A 19,578-nucleotide genomic window follows, 5' to 3' on the forward strand; every position below is an offset into this window, starting at 1 on the left:
CTTCTGGATTTTTTTCATTATTCTTTTACATTTTATGGGAAGATATTTCTAGCACAGTAATTTATAACAGACTTATTGTGAATTCGGTTTTTGAATGTTTCTAGAAAAATAGGCATGTACTTTAGAATTCTTTAATAATGATATTTTATGTATTGCAGAGTAAAATGGTAGTCCTGGATTGTTTCAGTTTGTCGGGAGGGAGGGTTTAAGAATCTTATTATTGTCTATTTGAGTACAAATAAATATTTTAATTGGGCTTGCAATTATCTTTCAGTTTAGAAGCTGAAAGGCATGAAGTAATGGTACTGAGGCAAGAATAGACACAAAGTACTTACAGCTTTATGAGAATTAGAAGACCTAAAACCAAGTGTAATTTTAGACAAGTGTTCACCAGACTACCAAAGACTTAACTTTAATGTTAAAAGTATATACTAACCTGAGGGAGCTACAGGCGCAATGGACACCAGTTGAATCAGTTTGGTAAAATTCAGATTAGTTCTTTCCTCTTACATATAAAAAAACAGAAAGGAGAACAGAATTCTTCATATTGGTGTTCGATGTGATATTGTCACTTTTTTTCTGTTCATGTGTTTAAGAATTTTGTGGTGTTTTGGGTAGAATCTAGAGTTTACTCTGTTTATTTGGAAGACATTTTCCCTTCTTGGAATTCCTTTGAAAATGAAACTTGTTAAAACAGAGAGAAACTTGCAGCATAGTGTGTGGGTATTTTACCTAAGAGCCTTATGAAGCAGTAGTAAGAACTGAGAGAGAAAACTGCAGAAAAGGAGTAATAATGCAATTCTTTATGTATCTGTGATAATTTTGTTGGGATAATTCTGATGCCAGTAAGTTTATTTGCTATTTAGAAACTAGTCATACTTCAGGCCATACTGTGTTTGTTCGTAAGTCCTCTGGACTGTTTTAGCTTTTTCACTGTCCCTTTTCAGATGTGTTAATTCAGCGTTTTGCGAAACTTTTCTTTGGCTGTCTTGCGGCAGTCACTAGTGGAATGATGTACGCTGTGTACCTCTCAACATATCATGAACGGAAATTCTGGTTTTCCAGCAGGCAGGTAAAGAAAAAGTTAAACCATTCTCAAATAAAGTGCTGAACTGTGTCCTTGAAATCAAAGCTGGTCTATGTCTGGTTTGAACTGCTTGCTTTCAGAATCTCAGGGCTTTCTACTCGGACCTCTTTCTTTGATATGGTCTCTCTGTCTCTTTTTTTTTATTTCCTTTTTCTTAAGGCATTTCTGCTACTGATGGCAGTTTTGTCTTGTAATATTTTTATGTGCTCTTCCATGCTATTCTTTATAGTTGAAATACATTTCAGTTTGGAGAGAACACTGAAGCATACCAGAATTGTATAAGCTAAACAACAAGGATGTATGGTTTTTAAGAACTGTAATGCTGAGTGAAGTATGTAAAATTGAATGAAATTCAGGCGTGTGAATATGAAACAATCCTGTGAATCTTGCACTTGCTATGTGGGTTTGGGTTGCTCTGATTCAGAGCATGCTCGCTAAGTTATAGAGAGCATTTTATACCTGACAGAGGTGCTGTGAAGATTAATGTTTTGTAGAATACTTTGAAGATGTACAGTGGAGTCATAACCATGTGCTGTATTACCAAACCAGCCTATCTGAAAATATATGGTCTTCTATGGGAAGAGATTGCAGGAGGTGAATGTATATATTTTTTTTTTCTAGGAACTTGAACGAGAAATTACATTTCAGGGTGACAGCGCCATTTATTATTCATTCTATAAAGAACTGCTAAAGGCTCCTTCCTTTGAAAGAGGTATGAAAAACGTTTGTTTTATTAACCTTGAAAAGTCCTGTTTTACTTTTGGAGACAGTTTAAAAACTCCTGCAGACTAAGGAGGTTGGTTTTATACTCTCATATAAGTATATGGGTCAGATTAATTAAAAACAGCATGCTGACCTAGCTTTTCAGAGCCTTTTAAAAAAATAGACTCTAACTATCCTATATTCCAGACAATTTGCCTTTAATAGTGTGGACTGGGGATTGACATTTTTCTGATATGCCCTGTATGTAAGTCCTTGTTGGGTTCGTCTGTGCTGCATTGTTGATTCTTTTGCTGCAGAAGCATAACTGGTCTTTTAGGGGTGGGAGCCAGAATTACTGATTCCCACCCCCTATCGGAAGATAGAACAGTTTCTGTCAAGAGCTGATCAGCTCAACCCTATCCCTGCAAGAGGTTTCTGCTCCTGCCAGCTGTGATGAATTGATGTTAATGAGAGCTGACTGAAGGGGGAGCCAAAACCTCCAGGAAGGCGAACAAGCTGGGTGGCAGTGGTCTTCCTTTGCACTCCTTACCCTGCCCTGGTGCATGTTGACCATCAGAAAACTAAAGCAGTGGTAATACAAGTGAACAGTTTTGTGCTGGTTTAGTGAGCTCAGGAGACCATCAGGGCTGCCACAAAGAACAAGACAAGAACTCCGGGAGAGAGGAAGGAGCAAATGGCTGTATCTGGCAGCAGTCAGCTGCTGTGTTAGTTCAGTCCTCTCATGAAACATCATCCTGAGCCAGTGAAACTTTGTAGGTACAGTTTTATTGGTTGAACAGTTTCCCAGCTGATGTGTAGCATATGTCAGCAATATATGTCTTGGGTACAGTCAGTTCCTTGTTATCTGTGGGGAGATTACCCAGGTTGTGGATGGGTAATCCCTCACTCAGGCATGCTGGACCTGGCTCTGCAGACAGGTAGGCTTGTGTCTACTAGGTACTCTGAAGGCACCTGGGTTTGGATGGTATATGATGGCTGTGCTGAGCCCAGTTATTAGCCCTGCAAGACCTGGTTTGGCCTGCAGAAAAACAGCTGCAGATCACACACCAAGATATGTTCAGGGCTGGAAACAGTAATATGGTTTGGCTGTTGCACTGTTGTGTTGTTCTTTTTTATTTGTTTTAATTAGCCCCCCTCCTCCATTGTTGTAAGTCATGACAAGTTGATTTTTTTTTTTAATTCTAGTATCTCTCAAAATTATGTATCCTACTAGTATGCCAACATCAGTAGAATCCCAGTCCCATACAAAGGCATAATGTGTCAAGTGAACGATTCTTAGAAGTCTCAGGTGACACAGGGCCACCATCAAGACCACAAGCCAGCAGCACAGCACAACCAGGAGGTCCCCAGCCACCCCAATGTGACAGCAGGTGACACAGGGCCACCACCAAGGCCACATCTCAGCACTGTGGCACAACCAGGAGGTCTCCAACCACCCCGGGGTGACAGCAGGTGACACAGGGCCACCACCAAGGCCACATCCCAGCACTGTGGCACAACCAGGAGGTCCCCAACCACCCCGGGCTGGAAATGTTGTTGAGGCCATCATAACTGACCTCTTTGTGGACACAGTTTTAATAAATTGTGGTTATTCTGATTAGAAGGTTTGTCTCGCTTCTTAAGAACATCCCTTGAAGGTGTTCTGTAGGTAGGTTGTTCCAGGACTGTGACAATGTGTTGATATTGGAAAGACTACAGTTTAGCCACTTACTTTTGGGCCCTCCGTTTAAAGACTGGATCAAGAAATGGTAATAATTTTGTCACAAAACCAGTAGGGTATACTGGCATCCAAAGCAGAAATTTATTCTTCACTTTAAAATTATGCGTCAGTAGCTTTAGTAGTCAAATCTGTTTCTCCCTACTTTGAGTACCGTTTCACCCTTTTTAAGAACAGCAATAGTAATTGTTTTCAAGAATAATATTTTTTTTGTCTATAGGTGTTTATGAATTGACACACAACAATAAGACAGTATCACTGAAGACCATAAATGCAGTCCAGCAAATGACTTTATATCCAGAGCTGATTGCCAGTGTATTGTATCAAGCATCTGGTAGTGAAGTATGTGTATTTCTCCTGCTTTTTGTGCATTTATTATGATACTGTGTGTGTGTGTGTGACGTTCTATGCTGTATACAATAAATCCATGTAACTTGTTGAATGAATTGTGAGCTAAGCCTAACACCGGGTCTGGTTTCTCCTCAGTTCTGATCAGTCTCTGGCATAGGATTTTGAGGCTTATATGCACTAGACTTTTCTGTCTGTTAGTTCTTTACTTCTGTTAAATTGCTTAGAAATGTGGGAAGTATCTTTGCTACCTGTTAAAAATGGAAAAGTTAGCTCCTTCAGAGTACAGTCTGGTATAGCGATACCTGTCTGTACCTATATCAGTACAGGTAAAAGGGAAAAACACTTTTTGCAGGTGAACCTTTTGTCTCTTTCTGCTGCCCTCAGGCTTTGTTCTGCTTATGCTGCATAGTGGTGTCCTGTTTTATGCTCTCTCATTTCTCTCTCTCATTTTTTTTTAATATATGCTTCTCTGTGTTTGGAACGCTTTTCTGCTACATCTTTGCCTCTCCAAGTTCCTACTCTACATAATTTCTTTCACTAGTCCTGTGAACTTTATACCTCACTGCAATATGGATTTATTAAATCTGACACGTATAATGTTCATGCTAAAGCAAACACAAAAATCATGGCACTAGCACACTGAGTCTTGAAGTGTGCTATTAGTTCACAGTGCTTTGTTCTCCCCGAGCCCAAAATAAAAGCGTTTGATACTTTTCTAGAGTAGGTGCCATCTCTTACCTGTTTGTAAAGCACCTAGCATGCTGTTAGCAGTATGCAAATAGTGAATAGTAATCATTTCCAGCTTCAGCTCAGTTGCCGCTATGTCTCTTCGTTTTTATTTGTAATTTCAGGAAGTTATTGAACCAGTGTATTTCTACATTGGTATAGTTTTTGGACTGCAGGGAATTTATGTGACTGCATTGTTTGTAACCAGTTGGGTTATGAGTGGGACTTGGCTGGCAGGAATGCTGACTGTAGCATGGTTCATTATTAACAGGTAAGAAAAACATCTTTATATAATCTGGCTTGTCAATAGGATATTTAAAAATATTAGAGTGGGGTGGAATGCTTTCTGTTAAACTTTGTGTTCTCATTGTGAAAGCAAGCTCCTGTGCTGAGTACAAAACATTTCCCAGAGAGGTATTGATGCTGATGATGCTTTTATTAATGGAAAGGCCTCCTGAGGTCCAAACCAAATGGAAACCTCCTGAGTTAAGCTGTCGCTTAAACTGAGCTTATATACATGTGTGAGTTACATGAGTATTTTGATACAATTCCATTTTACAAAAACATTCATCAGAAGGTTTTGGTTTTGTTCTGGTGAAGAATGAAAACAGATTTCAGAAGCCGCTGTAAAACAGAATTGTTGTCTGAGGCCAGCTGTAAATATTGCGATGGTTGTTCTCTTGCCTGGAAGGAAATGACCAAGTGCATTTTTCTTGTAAAAACTCTTTGATTTTTTTTGAATCTGCTTAGTGTTAGTGCTTTTTATGCAAAGTTAAATCCTCCTAGATGATTCTGATCTCAAGACTTTTTTATTTTTTTAGCATGTTTCACATGCATGAAAATGTCTCTTTGCTTTATGAATCACCACAACAATAGGAAGCATCATTTAGGCAATAAGAACTTGTGTTCTGATTCTTGTTTGTAACCAAATGGCTCAGAGAATTTCTGTGAATTTGAGAGCACTTTCTAATTGTAAAAAATGTTGATGCCCTTGAAGGAAAAGAGTTACGGAAGAGCAAAGTGTTAGTGGTATCTTTAAAGCTGAACTGTTGGGAAGCATCTTTTAACAGTGTAAAGTCATCATGAGTGAATCTGTGATTAGTAGCTAAAAATACTGTTCATCAAGCTGGTGTGAGCAATGGAAAGTAGGAAGAAATGTTGAATAAATCCAAATTTTTTTTAACAACAAAGAAGATTAAACACTGTTACAAATTGAAAGATCCAGCAGTTAAAAAAGCTCCAAATATGCTTTTGTAAGAAGCTTCAGAAGTAAAAATGAAAGGTGACACTTTCAAATATCTATATGATAAAGCAGCTTGAGGCTCCTTTTTTAAAAGCATTGCAGACACAAAGACGACTATGTACCTCTGAAACTGGTGCCTTTGATCACATTTGAAAGTGTGACTTGTGCTTCTTAGTCACTTTAGCACTTTTGAAAACTTTCTCTTACAGCTCACGTGCAGATACTGTCAAGTCATTTCATGAGCAGATCCCGCTGCTCTTCTGTCCCATGCTCCCCATACATCTTTAGTCTTTTATTTTGCTAGGCAGAATTTTCCCTCTAGACAGAGCATCTGCTGGTGCTGTTGCTATGGGGGAGCATTACTTTGTAATCTAAATATGTTGTGCTTGACTGTCTAAACCACTTTTTTAAAACATTGTAAGAGAACTGAGTTTTTCTCCCTCAGCTGTGGACTGGTTTTTATTCTTATGTGAAAAGCTGCTGTTACGGCAGCAATCCCCTGCCTATGGACGTAAGACCATTTAGCGCTGCTCACAGCCAAAGGAGCCTCTCTTGCCATAGTGCAGATTGGCAGAAGCAGCAGGCTGTGATGCTGCTGCCTTGCACAATATTGCAGGGCAGGAAGGGCTGGAAGCAGGTGCTTTGGGGTTCAGTCCTACAAATGCCACTTATGCAGAGACTTGCTGGCTGAGTGAGTAAAGACTGGGACCTTCCATGCTGATGCTATTAAATATGTGACCTGTATCAGCAGCAAAACTGTGTCAGTGTTGCTTTAAACCTAATTTAGGAACAGTTTGATTACAAAGCTGTACTACTGACTAGAAGTGATGTTTAGGCTTTCCGTGATATTTTTATTCCATAAACCTTTTAATAATTTTGTTTGTCTGTACTTTGTTCTAGGACAGATACAACAAGAATTGATTACTCCATACCATCAAGGGAAAACTGGGCTTTGCCGTATTTTGCATGTCAAGTAGCAGCTCTCACAGGCTATTTAAAAAAAAACCTAAATTGTTCTGCTGAGGTAAAACAAAATTAATTTGGTAGTAAAGAGTACCTGGTAGAACTGTGCTCTAGAGTAGTTACTACTTTGTCCTTTTTTTGTCCTAGCAGGCAGAAAACACTAGATGTTTTGTTTGTTCTTTTCAAATCAGCCACTTGGATTTTTCCTAGGCATGTGTAGTTTTTGCCTGTAGTGCTAAGGGACTCGGACCCTGCCCTGCTATGCCCCCATGAGGGTTTAGAGAGAACGGTGTGGTAATGAGCTGTGTGGTGTATTTTTAAGATAAACTGATACAGAATTTTTCTCAACATATAGACAAATCTGTTGCTTTCCCTGTTGCCTGGAGAAGATGGTGGTAGTCTTCTCTCCCTGTCTCCCTGTCAAAGATGTTTCTTCTGATTGGCTTTAAATGTTTTTGAATGTTTCAGTAATGACTTTCTTTCCTCTGAGAAAATGTTAAATAAGTCTGAATTCAGTATTTAAGTTAATTCCTAAAATAACGAATTTCCACAATTTCTGTTTTAAGGACCTCTCTGTTATTTAGTGATAGAGTTGCGTAGTGATGGAAGTAATGCTTTTTTGTTCTTTTTTTCTCTAGAAGTTTTGTTACCTTTTGGTGAGCGCTTCAACATACACCTTCATGATGATGTGGGAGTACAGTCATTATCTCCTGTTTATCCAGGCTGTTTCTCTTTTTCTGCTAGACAGCTTTGCCCTGGCACAGTCAGAGAAGGTATTAGAACTCTGATATTAGAACTTCCTGATAATTGGAGAAGTAAATAAAGCCTCAGTGTTGCCTGCCATGCATACTTCTGAGGAGCTGCAAAGAGCATAGATTGAGCAATGGCTTGAATGTCTTGGAATATGAGCCCCCCTGAAGTGCATGTCATGTCCATCAGGAGAGTAAAATGGCTTTAAACTTGCTTTGGGACTGCTTTCTTAACGAGGGTCTGAAACTAAACAAAACCCTAAGGCTTGAAGATATTCTTCAGGAGCTGAAAGAGTGATGAATAATTTTCAGCCATGCATCCTTTGCCCTAACTGCCTCTCCTTTCCCTTTCTTCCCTATTCACAGCAGAGTGGAGGTGGCCCAGAAGCTGCTACATTGGCTTTGCACTGTTAAGTGGCTCATTTTCACCTTGCATAGTTCACCCTGTACTGATTTAGTCAACAAATAAGGTAGCCAGATGCTGTAGGTGAATTGACATTTCAGTACAAGGAAATGTTTGAATTTATTCTGCAAAATAGTTCTTATGAATGTTGTAGTAATAAGACATTTTTTTCAGCCTGTTCCTAAGATACACGTGTTCCTTGGTACATGTGTGCCTTCAAGTTTTATTATATGAAACTTTGGTTTCAGACTACATGCAGTAGTGATTGGTGACCTCTTCTTTCCTTGGCTTTCTTTCTGTCCCTCACTAGTGGGAAATATTTGAGCTGTTTAAGTCTAAAAGAGATCCTTTAAAATGTAAGGGGGGGAGATGTGTGTTTCAATGCAAGTCCAAAGAATCAAGTGTCAGGATTTCTAAGATCTGCTTATCAATGAGTAAATAACAATGAGTTTCAGTATGTGTATCCTTGAGATAGGTTAAATGGACAAGCTGTTGTAGGGCCAGGTAAAGTGCATGTTTACAGTAGTCAGTTATTTCACGGAAACTGTGTGCATTCATAGTGTTGCACTGTGGTTACTGCTTCATGCAGCACTGCATCACAGTCAGGTGCTACAGAGTGGAGAGACTGTGTAAAATACAGCTTCTTTTGGCCTGTTCACAAGTTTCCTGTGAAGTCTCTGTGCACTAGTTACACAGTCTGACCAAGGTCATTTTGATGTGAAGTACTTTTAGAGCCAAACAGTGCCTTGACGCATTCATGAGTTGGAAGATAGAAATTTAGCTGGGCTGATTAACAGGGAATGGAAGGAATTATCTACTATTCTAGAAAGCAATATGTGTACACTGTAATTTTATTTTATTTTCCTCAACAGGTGCATGAAGTATACAAAATCTACTTGTTTTCTCTCTTCTTGGGGTACCTCTTGCAGTTTGAAAATTCAGCCTTACTAGTGTCACCATTACTAAGTCTTGTAGCAGCTTTAATGCTCTCTAAATGCCTTCAGGTAACTAGGCTCTCCTCTGAGTGTAGTTTTTATTGTTTAAACTGAACACTAAATAATGTGGAATTTTAAATATATTTTTGCAGATGAATATGAAAAAAGGTACATTTGTGTCAAGATTGCTGAAAATAATGTACATTTACTTGGTACTTACAATCACAGTGATGCTAAACTTCTTACTAAAGGTAAGATTCCTCAGCAGAAAGAGTGATAATAATTAAGTCATATTCTAAATGTTAGGTTACAGTTAATCTTGGAAAAATTTTTGCAAGTGTTACTTATATTATTGTTCTGACAGTTCATGGTTTATAGCTTAATTCAGAGAAAATTGAAGGATTAAAGGTTGAGTCATTTTGTGTCTATATATTTATAAAAATCTTTAGCAACTCAAGCAGCTGTTTTTTGTTTGGGTTTCGGTTTTTTTTTCTCTGAAATTCTTTAAAAAAAAAAGTTTTGGGTTGAGATTAAAGCATGGTATAGAAATACTCTGTAAATCACACTTTAGCTATTTCATAAATGCGGTTTTTGTTATAGCTTGGATTGGCTCTACAAAGTGGGCTGAACATTAAAACAATATTCTTGTGCATGGAAAAGAGCTAGTAGCCAGGAACAGGTATGAGTTGTCCCAGGGTAGATGTTAATTTTCAATTAAATTCCAACTAGGACATGGGAACAGAAACCTTCACTTAGTGTGGGAGTCGCTAGGAGCTGAGATTACACAATGGGATTTTAGCCTGGTCTTGCATTTCGATTAGCAACTCCCTCTTTCTGGTCCTAACCTTTTACATAGTTTACTGTACTTTTCTTCCATGTCTCAAACTCACTCTGATTGTGTTAATTAACAGTGTTGACTTAAAATAAAGAACCTAGTGAACCCTAAAAAGTTTATGAGAGAATGCTCAGATCTGATTCTTTTCTTGTGCCATTCAGATTGGCTAACCGTGCTGTATCTCCAGGAAAATAAAACCTAACCTTGAAAAATATATGAGCTAAATTATGTAGACAGTACATAGAACTTTTGACTGCTCAGAGAATTAATTATGTGAAGATCTCAAATGCTCATAACTTTCGCTAGGCTGCAGTCCTATTGTTTAGTGGAGCCAAACGCAATGTTCTTTGGCTTGCTTGAGGGTAAGTCTACGTCCATTTTTCATGATCCTTCTCACACCGCTCGGTAGTCTTTTGGCAGCTTGTTGACAGCTTTCCACTTGCCTCTGGTTGGGGTATATCAATGAAATGAAGGATGTGATATTTTCTAGGAAACCCTAAAGATACATTTATTTAAGTGAAGTTTTACAATACTGCATTGATACCTTAATTACCAGTCCAATCCAATTCACTAGTTTTAAATGAATTTTGAATAGGTGATTATTCTCTGCCATTTTGTAATCTGAGTGAAGTGACTACGTGAAAGATGTTTTCAGCACTAGATAAGATTTTTCTCTGCTAAATTAATTTTCAGATGTTTGTTCCTCATAAAGAAAATGAGCACTTGCTGAAGTTCCTTGAAGTTAAACTTGGCTTAAACACAACTAAGTAAGTTTTTAAACTTTTTACACCTTTTAAAGTATCCAAACTTCTGAAAACTATTCTGAGAAGAGCAGAATTTCAGTACTTATGAGAATATTAAAGAGGAGTTAGGGTAACTTTATTTGTCCTCTGGCTTTAAACTTTAATTAGAAATTATGCATATACGGAGGCATTGTTTACTCTTAGGATTTGGGGGGGCAGGTTCTGAGGCACCTCAGTGTTTCTTCTGTCTTGGCATGAAAGCATCTCAGTTTTTGTTTTCTTTTAATGTTGAAGTGCAAAGACATTCTGTATCCTATCTAATGTTTCTAATAATGCTTGAAAGCAAAAATAAGAAGGGAAAGGTAGTGGTACTAACTTCTTACACTTTGGAAAAGAAAGGGCTCTGAATAGAGTCATGAACTATCAGTAATATGTCAAAAGAGAGGTTTTTTTAGTTGTCTTGTAAAAAAAATAACTCCTTCCAAAACCCTACACATTTTGGAAGAAATTAGGACAAGGGACAACTTAAAAGTCAGAGGAAATTGTTAAGATTCTAAGAGAAAGTTTTTGCATCTGTGAGAGACTGAAGGTTGGTCTACAAGAAGATACCATGGCTACAGTTTTTCTACAAAACTTCAAACGCAGTATTGATAAGGACTGAGACACCTCCTGGAGCCAAGCCAACATTTGCAGTTCTGTGCGGGAACTGGTATTCCATTCTGTAAACTGCATCTTTCTCTTACAAAACTACTTCACAGCCTTTCAGGGAAGGAAGTAGAAAATGACATCAGACGTAACTGAAACTGTCGAGACTCTCTGGAAGACCAAATGTAACAAGGTTGACCAAGACGCACTGTTTAATACATGCACGTTGTTAAAAGTTTTACAAGATCAGAAAGGACTGCTTCTGGTCAGGATTTTGGTTTGTTTCACTACCAGGTATTATGGGATGGTTTTTTTCCCCTGAGACTTGCTACATGTTACTTTCCAGGCTGTGGAAGTCTGCAATGAAGCCAGTGATTGAGACAAACTGAGTGCAACTGCCTCTGGAGAATTGTGCAACTGTGTGTTGGAATTATGGTTTGCAGCACAAGAACTTCAAGATCTGTCTTTAAGGCTAGTTTGGACGTGCTTGGCTGTTCATCCTTAGACTGGTTCTGTCTAATTGAAACGGGTTCAGTTCTCTAGTCTTCATTCAGAGGGGGTGGGGGTTGAAAAAGAAAAGAAGGAGGGAAGAAAAGCAAAATGAAAACAAGAATGTGTTCACTGCATCACATGCTGCACCAATTCCAGTGGAGAATACAGATCGATAGTGCTTCTTGGCAGACTACATAATCTCTCTGCTCATTAATTGAGAAAGAAGAATGATTGAGTGGGTTCAGCTCCAGAATTAGAATTTCAGCATTAAAGATTCCTTTCTTGGCAATGCCTTAGGCTTATGTGTGATGTCAGATGAACACTTCCTTTCTCCGTCTCCCCCTTTGAAATGGGGACAAGCATACCTTCTTGCCTTTACGTCCCTAAAATCTTAATCCACTGTGACAGCAGAGTGCTTTGTGGTCCCCAAAATGGAATTATGCAGGAGGTTGGGTTTTTGTGATATAGAAGAGCTGTAGTCTGATCTCTTCAGATCACAGATTCTTTTTTGGAAGATAAGCTTTTGACAGTTACTTTAAGTAGTACTTGCAAAGCCATTTTGAATTGTTTTGAAACAGTTTTCAAAGATGAATCTTGAAGAATGTGTTATGATATGAACAGGTTAAATTGTGACTGATTGTGTGCTGTTTTTTTTTTTTTTTTTCCTAATCTATGTGGAACTGTTACTGTTTTTTTAATGGGTTGTTTTTGTCTTACTAGGAATTTTACAATGAATTGGCTCCTTTGTCAAGAATCTCTTCAGGCACCCTCGCAAGACTTTTTTTTGCGGCTAACTCAGTCATCACTGTTGCCTTTCTATATTTTAGTATTAATTATCTGCCTTTTTTCTGTAACTCAGGTCATTTTTAGGAGAATTTGGTAAGTAGTTTATTTATACTGAGAAATAAGTAGTTAAAAATAAGAGGATCATGAATGAAGTGAATGGACATGTAATTCCTAGCTGAGGCCTGACATGTTTATGTCCCTTCCCATTACAAGGGAAAAAGAGATGTTTTGTCTGTTTTCCCCTTCCAACAGCAAAGTCACCTGATTATTGCAAGAGGATTTGTTTCCCTGTTTTGTTTTTTTTTTCTGGTTTACCTATCACTAAGAATGAGCAGGGTGGAGCTGAGAGGTTTTCAGATTTCTACTGCTTCCCTGTCTTTTTTTTATCCCTTGTTTACTGTGATAAGGTTCATCAGCCTTTGCTGCCCCGAATGGAGCTAATTAGTAAAACTGCCTCAATTATTTTTAGTTTCAGTGGTTCACGGTTCTCTTGAGAGAAGGGGTAGCGAAGTTGTCTGTTTGCAGACTCAGAATGGCAAGACTGTGTAGATCGTAGCATAACTTATCTTGGAAACTTTAATGGCTATGAAATTACCTCTTACTGGTAGACTGTGATGAATGATACAACTTCTCAGAAATTAGGGCAAATTTCTCACTTGTCTGCAGTGAAAATCAATGGATTTTTTTCAAGGACAGACTTTTGATAGATAAAGATTATGCTGTTATAAATGAAGAATTGTGTCAGGTTGGATGCATGAAAGTACATTCAAAATAATGAAGCTAACTTCTGGATTTTTACTAGTGGTTGAAATAGCCATTTACTACTTTGTTATGAGCAGTGACTTCAGTATATCCAACAGGTTTTTAAGAAAAGCTTAGGATAAACCTTCCTCTCCTTCAAAAGAACTTTCTAATTTTGAAGCAGTTCATACTATCAAATATTTTTCCAATTTGTTGTGAGGAAGGTTATTACAAAAGTATAACCTGAATTCATTTAATGGTAGAATAAAATGTCTTCTATCCCATGCCTTACTATGTCATCTGTAGGAAAACATTCATTGTACGATTTCTGTTGTGCTTATTTTATATTTTATTTTTATTTATATATATATATAAAAAGCACATGTGTATACACACATATTTATGTGTGTGTGTGTGTGTATATGTGTGTATATATATATAAAAACATAGAATTTATTATAATGTGACTGAAAACTGTTGTGTCTTACTCTGGCATAAAACAGCGTACACAGTCACATGGATTCCATAGTTTTCCACCAAGTTAATACTATGAAGAAACTTAGAATAGTTGAATTTAAGTGCAGCATGCTTCATCTAAATGTTTGTGGAGTATGCGTGCTCTTGAATTAGACTGTCTCTTGTTGCTGAAGTACCTTAAAATAGGATTTAAGGTCATAAGTAGTGTTCCCATTATATTAATTCACAGCCATTGCTCCAGAGAGGTTACAATCTAAAACAAGGGACAGCAGGTACCAATAGATCATTGATGAAGTACAAAAAACAAATAAGCAGTGCAACAGTATTGTATGATATGACACAGAATGATCTCAGTGTACTGCTGACTTAATAGTCATAAAAATATTTTTATTGGCACCTTTGCCTGAGATAATGTCTGAATTAAGTGATGTCTCATTTTCTCCAACTGCAGTGGTGAACCACTGAAAGAGACAGTTAAACTTGAGGATGGTCGAATTGGAGAGAGGCCAGAAATAGTTTATCATGTAATTCACACAATTTTACTTGGTTCTCTAGCGATGTGTTTGGAAGGGTAAGTCTAATTTTGATGTATCTCTTTTGAAAGCAACAGAGAGTTCCTAACTGGACATGATACGCTATTCACTCCTTTGAAATGTGTCTACAATTCAAGTTTTTTCAGCAATAGATTTGACATATTAGTTAGTAGGGGATACAGCAAAGAGAATTTTGACTGTATAAATTGTACAGAGGAATATGATGAATTGTGTTACATTTCTGTAAAGCATGTTCAAAGTATTTATGCAGCCCAAATCTGAGAAATTAATTGAAGCAAATTTTAATCACTTCCCGTATGATATCTAAGTTCAGAGTTTCACTGTCGTTCTCTGAATATTGTAGTGCTCTAGTGAAATCTTACGTAGTCTTTTTGGTGAGCGGTATATGTTCTGTAATACTGAAATGGAAAAGATTTCTTATCCTTATCCTGTGTATATCTCAGCTAGCATGAAGTATACTTCTTCTTGACATGTTAAAGCAGGAACAAAGCAGTTTTGAAAGGTATTGTGTATATTAATCCTTAAAGAATTTTTTTTGGGAAAAAAAATGTTACTGTTCTAATTTCATCTCTCAGTTAAGTCAACCTGGAGGCAGCAGACTTGTGTTTGCATTACACTCATCGTCCTAATTTCTGAATATTCACAGTTCTTACAGTGAGCAGACTGTCATATTGACTGGCAACAACCAGGTAGTTGTCTAACTTGACTCTATGCTCAAGAGGCAGACAATACCAGTCAATAGTAAATTGTTTATTAAATACTTCCCTTTCCTTTCTTCAGGAGCTCCCTTATAGTACAGTGAGTGTCTATACAGCTTTGCTGAATAGTTGCTTTTTATCCTTCCTTGGCTGGAAAACTGCAACAGCCAAGTGACTTTACTAGTCTGTCAGCTTTCTGATTGGTTGGTTGGTTGGTTGGTTTTTTTTCCTCCTTTCCTAAACTCTGTGAAAGATGTCATCTTTGACCTGGGATCTTGTTCCTACCTCTTGCAGTGGATAATCAGGTGGCCTGCTCTTCTGCTGGAGATTTCCTTGTTTTTCCCTCCAGTCCCATCAAGTGTGGTCACAGATTGCTTTGCATATCCAGACTTTATTTGACATGTGAAAAGAAATCTGAATGTTTTTATAAATAGCTTAAGTACAGTGACATGTGCAGAGTCTCAACTAAGATCTTGCAATGTTTTTCAGAATGAAGTATCTGTGGACTCCTTATGTTTGCATGCTTGCTGCATTTGGTGTGTGCTCTCCAGAACTTTGGATGACGCTTTTCAAGTGGCTTCGACTGAAAGCTGTACACCCGATATTGCTGGTGAGTTGCTGTTGCCAGTGTCTTGGGAATTGCAGCTAGCAAGCAACAACAGTTACTAAAGACCTAGAGAAACACCTGGTAGAAGAACAAGTAGCTCTGTGAGCAGTGGATCTCATGTAGCCTGTTTTTCTCTATCTTTCATTCCTAATATCACTCTTCCATGTCTTCTCTGGTATTTGGAGATAAAGTTGGGTTCACACTACAGCCTTTTCCTCTGTGAGGAGCAGCACTGTCTGTGTCTCTCTTGCTCTTACTGATCTGCCTATTTTCTACGAACATATCTTTGAGACCTTAAGCCCTCTGTCACTTTCAGTTGAGATTGGCCAAGAAGATCAAATGCTTTTTAGCACAAGTGCAGAAGAAAGGGTACTGGCATGCAGGCAAGCATGGGTAGAAGCCATATTTCACTAGGAAATGACGCAAAAAATGAGTTAGCTAGGTGGTTTTGATTGCTGAGAGCGAAACAGCTTCATAAGAAATGGTAGTTAGAATTATTTGTATAAGATTTATTCTTGTGTGGCCGTTTCAGAGATGCTCTGTGACTGAAGTCAAGCGTGTGCTGTAATGCACAACTACCTTGCTTCTGACCCTAGCTTTATTCCTAATGTGCTGAGTAGCCTTGGGCAAATTCTGGCAGCTTTCTGCATTTATTTTATTAATAAATAAAATGAGGATACGGTGTTATTTACCTTATTTTCAAGATGCTTATAGGAATAAATATTTAATACTTAAATGGTGATTCGTATATATCACTTGCTATGAAAATGCTAAGTACTGTTACGTCATAAACATTGACAGAGTTCTTCCAATCAAGAAGTAACAGTATATTCTGTAGGTACTAAACATATTCCTTTATACCCGGCATGCTTTCTGCTATATAGACCTGCTTTTTTATACAGTAGCTTGCTTCATAGTTTATTATCAAGAGAATGTCTTGTGTGCCCTCCTTACCAAATGCTTCCTGTACCATATGGGCTATTTTCTCCTTTTTGCAAAGGGGAAATGATACCAGCTAGGACGTTGGTGTGCTAAAGAATGGGATTCTGTTTTTTGCATATCCGTATTGTTAATCTGAGCGAAAGCATCAATAAGATCAGAGGTTTGAAATGCTTGTTTCATTTTTTTTTTTTCCTTCCTCAGATCCTCTCATTGCATTTGTATGACAGGTGTTCACTTTTCTTCTGCTCCCTACTTCATGTGCACATTGAATTATTGTTATCTGAGCAGTAATTAAACATGCCTAAACTGGTGATAAAGTTATCACAGGTCAAATAAGTTCTGCCATGCTGAATTGGGCAACTTCTCTGCAGAGAGTTTAGCCTGGCAGAGAACTGCAAAGTTTCACTTACTGTCACTCTTAAATGTAGCCTCCTGCATGAATAGAAACAACAGACACTCCAAGTTGGGGAATGGAGAAACAATTATAATCCATTTCTTCTAATACATATTTTCTAGGCTCTCATTCTAAGCATGGCAGTTCCCACAATAATCGGATTCAGCTTGTGGAAAGAGGTAAGAAAAATAGCTTTTTGGGTTATGTTTTGTCTGTAGGCACAAAATGAATCATAATGGTGAACAAATATAATGCTAAGGTGAAATAAAAGTTTGTATGCTCTTACAAAATCTCTTTTTTAAACAAAACTATTTAAATTTATCAGTATGAGGTATTGGACAATTTAATTTGTTTATAAATAATTGCTTATTGTAATTAAATGTTTGAATTTGATAACTGAAGATCGCAATGTGTCCATTTATGCTTTGGATATATAAAGTGACTCAACAGAGAAAATATTGCAAAATGAAACCTAGAGTACTAAAAAGTAGGCTGTCCCAATCTTTTTTTCAGTGAGAGACAGTGAGGTTAGATGGAAGTAAGATTATGGGAGGCACATAGGCAAATAATCTACTTGAAAAGCTTTCATCAGATTATAATGGAATTAAATTCTTCATGCATAGCACTGTGTAAAGGTATTTAAATACTACAATACAGAGAAGAAAAGCTACAGATGTTTCCTTACTCAAAATAAATATTTAGTTCTTTACTGCAAGTCACAGACAGATTGGAGAAAAAAGATGCATTATTTGAAAATTTATTTATTTTTAACTGCTGCAAGTTTAAGTATGGAAAACCTGTAAATCTGCACTATACTGATATAACCTCAAAACAGTTAAATAGTTTTTTAAGAATTTAAATAAATTTAAATTTTTAAAAAAGTATTCCAATATCAAAGCCAGTCTTTACTAACAGTATTTTAACAGATTTTGTAACATCTGTCTTATGATAGAAATGTTGATTACAATATAATCTGACTCTTTACACATTTCTGACAGAGCAATAGATGTTCTCCTGAAAAAAAAGCTACAGTTGCTCAAAAGACTTATGAAATCTATTGCAATAGAGAAAACTAGTTTAGTTCACCAGGGAATTGTTTTCTAACAAATGCAATGAGAGAGTGTTGACTCTAGAGGGCTTCATCCATTGCAGATGCAGTTTTTGCTTTCAAGTGATGGTGAACAGTCTGCTTTCTGAGCTCGTAACTCACCCCTGAGCTTGGAAACTATCATTAATAGTAATGGCACACTGCAAATGCGTTCAGGGTCTTAATTTGTGGCTATGAAGGGCTAAGTGTATAGCTCAGCATCTCTCTGCTCGGGTGCCTTCTGACTCAATCTGGCATAGACCTTGATCTAACTAGGTTTGTTAAGGGCTGTCATTCATAACTGAAGCTGGTTTTCCTTAGGGTGGCAGTAGCTATTCCTCTTTCTGCCTGTCTTCTGTTCCTGGGACAGGTCAGGTCCATATATAAAAGCTCCTGAATTGCTACAGCTTTCAGTGCTGCATATGAACATATGGCAGCAGTTCTTGGGCTGCAGACTGCAGTCATTTGACAGCTGAATTGTCCCTGCAGTGGGGGTGGAAACTTGTCAGTTCAAAGCAGGCTCCCATTTCCAGCTGTCTATACACTATGGCTCTTCCAAAGTAAGCTATCCCTTTAGTATGGCACAGTGTTAACCTGTAAACTTTATCCTTTTCACAGCTGGCAACCGGTAGCTTTCACTTAGCATTTACAAGAGCGTGTACGCACTCCAGCTCGTCTAGGATGGCCAGCTCCTAGCTATGCCTTCTGCAGACGAACAGTCAAAATGACTCTAGGTCTGACAGAATTTCCTGTGTTAGTAAAGGACCTGTTGTTTCTTCACCTCCCAAACCTGACAGGTAGGGAAGCCACAGTGCAGGCTTGCAATCTGGCCTACTCTCTAGAAGTTGGCATTTTGTCTGGGTTCTCAGAATCCCTTCTTTTCCCAAAATCTTTTTCGAGAGTATAAACTCAGATGTCCTACTTTATACAATGTGCTGTGCTTTCTTACATTGGAAGTGACTGAAGTAAAAGTCAGAGGGAAGCCCAGGGCGGATTACCCACATAATACTCTTCTAGCAAATTTTTTCTCTCCTTTTGTATTTCTACATCACCTTTCCACCAAGTTGCAACAGTCCAGGGGACTCCAAATTAATTTCATACTCATTTATTTTAGTGCAATCTCATATTATGACTAATCAGAGCATCAATAATCTGATTTTGGAACTAGTCATCCATTCCATGAGAGATTTGTCAGCTTCCTCATTCAGTGTCCTCATTTATATTCATTTGCAGTGATCTGCTGAACTATGTTTTTGATGCATTTAACACCTGTTAAAGTCGGCGAATGTTGTTGCCACGTAGGTTTTTGATTGTAAGATTAGAGATGAGAACTTGTTTTTAACATTTATTGACTGGGCAGAAAGTCTGCAGGTAACCACTCGAGACCTGCTGTCAGATAAGTAAAAAAAATGTTTCACAAAATATTCAAACAAAAATGCTCCTTAGGAGAGAACACTCAAATGAATCTCTGTACATTTCTGTTGTGTTATTTAAGGCCTTAATATTATGCGATATCCCATGGATTTTCAATTGTAAGTAACCAGGTATGTGTGTCCTTCAGTTTTTCCCTAGGATAATGACAGAGCTTTCAGAACTACAAGAATTCTATGATCCTGATACAGTAGAACTCATGACATGGATAAAGTAAGTACAAAGTACTACATTTCTGTGTTACTTCTT

General features: G+C 37.7%; 1 protein-coding gene across 1 annotated transcript in view; it reads left to right on the forward strand.

Annotated features, from left to right (window-relative positions):
• DPY19L4 (dpy-19 like 4) overlaps positions 1 to 19,578 on the forward strand; it is a 35,648-nt gene that overhangs the window by 4,046 nt on the left and 12,024 nt on the right. The window contains exons 3-16 of the mRNA XM_067290312.1: positions 948 to 1,072; positions 1,709 to 1,799; positions 3,748 to 3,869; positions 4,730 to 4,875; positions 6,748 to 6,871; positions 7,449 to 7,583; positions 8,835 to 8,966; positions 9,050 to 9,148; positions 10,426 to 10,499; positions 12,333 to 12,491; positions 14,068 to 14,187; positions 15,358 to 15,478; positions 16,934 to 16,990; positions 19,460 to 19,542. Coding sequence (XP_067146413.1) covers positions 948 to 1,072; positions 1,709 to 1,799; positions 3,748 to 3,869; positions 4,730 to 4,875; positions 6,748 to 6,871; positions 7,449 to 7,583; positions 8,835 to 8,966; positions 9,050 to 9,148; positions 10,426 to 10,499; positions 12,333 to 12,491; positions 14,068 to 14,187; positions 15,358 to 15,478; positions 16,934 to 16,990; positions 19,460 to 19,542 — 1,588 coding nt within the window. The remainder of the gene's footprint in view (positions 1 to 947; positions 1,073 to 1,708; positions 1,800 to 3,747; positions 3,870 to 4,729; positions 4,876 to 6,747; positions 6,872 to 7,448; positions 7,584 to 8,834; positions 8,967 to 9,049; positions 9,149 to 10,425; positions 10,500 to 12,332; positions 12,492 to 14,067; positions 14,188 to 15,357; positions 15,479 to 16,933; positions 16,991 to 19,459; positions 19,543 to 19,578) is intronic.

The sequence above is a fragment of the Apteryx mantelli genome, chromosome 2, assembly GCF_036417845.1.
Source record: "Apteryx mantelli isolate bAptMan1 chromosome 2, bAptMan1.hap1, whole genome shotgun sequence".
Classification (NCBI taxonomy): Eukaryota; Metazoa; Chordata; class Aves; order Apterygiformes; family Apterygidae; genus Apteryx; species Apteryx mantelli.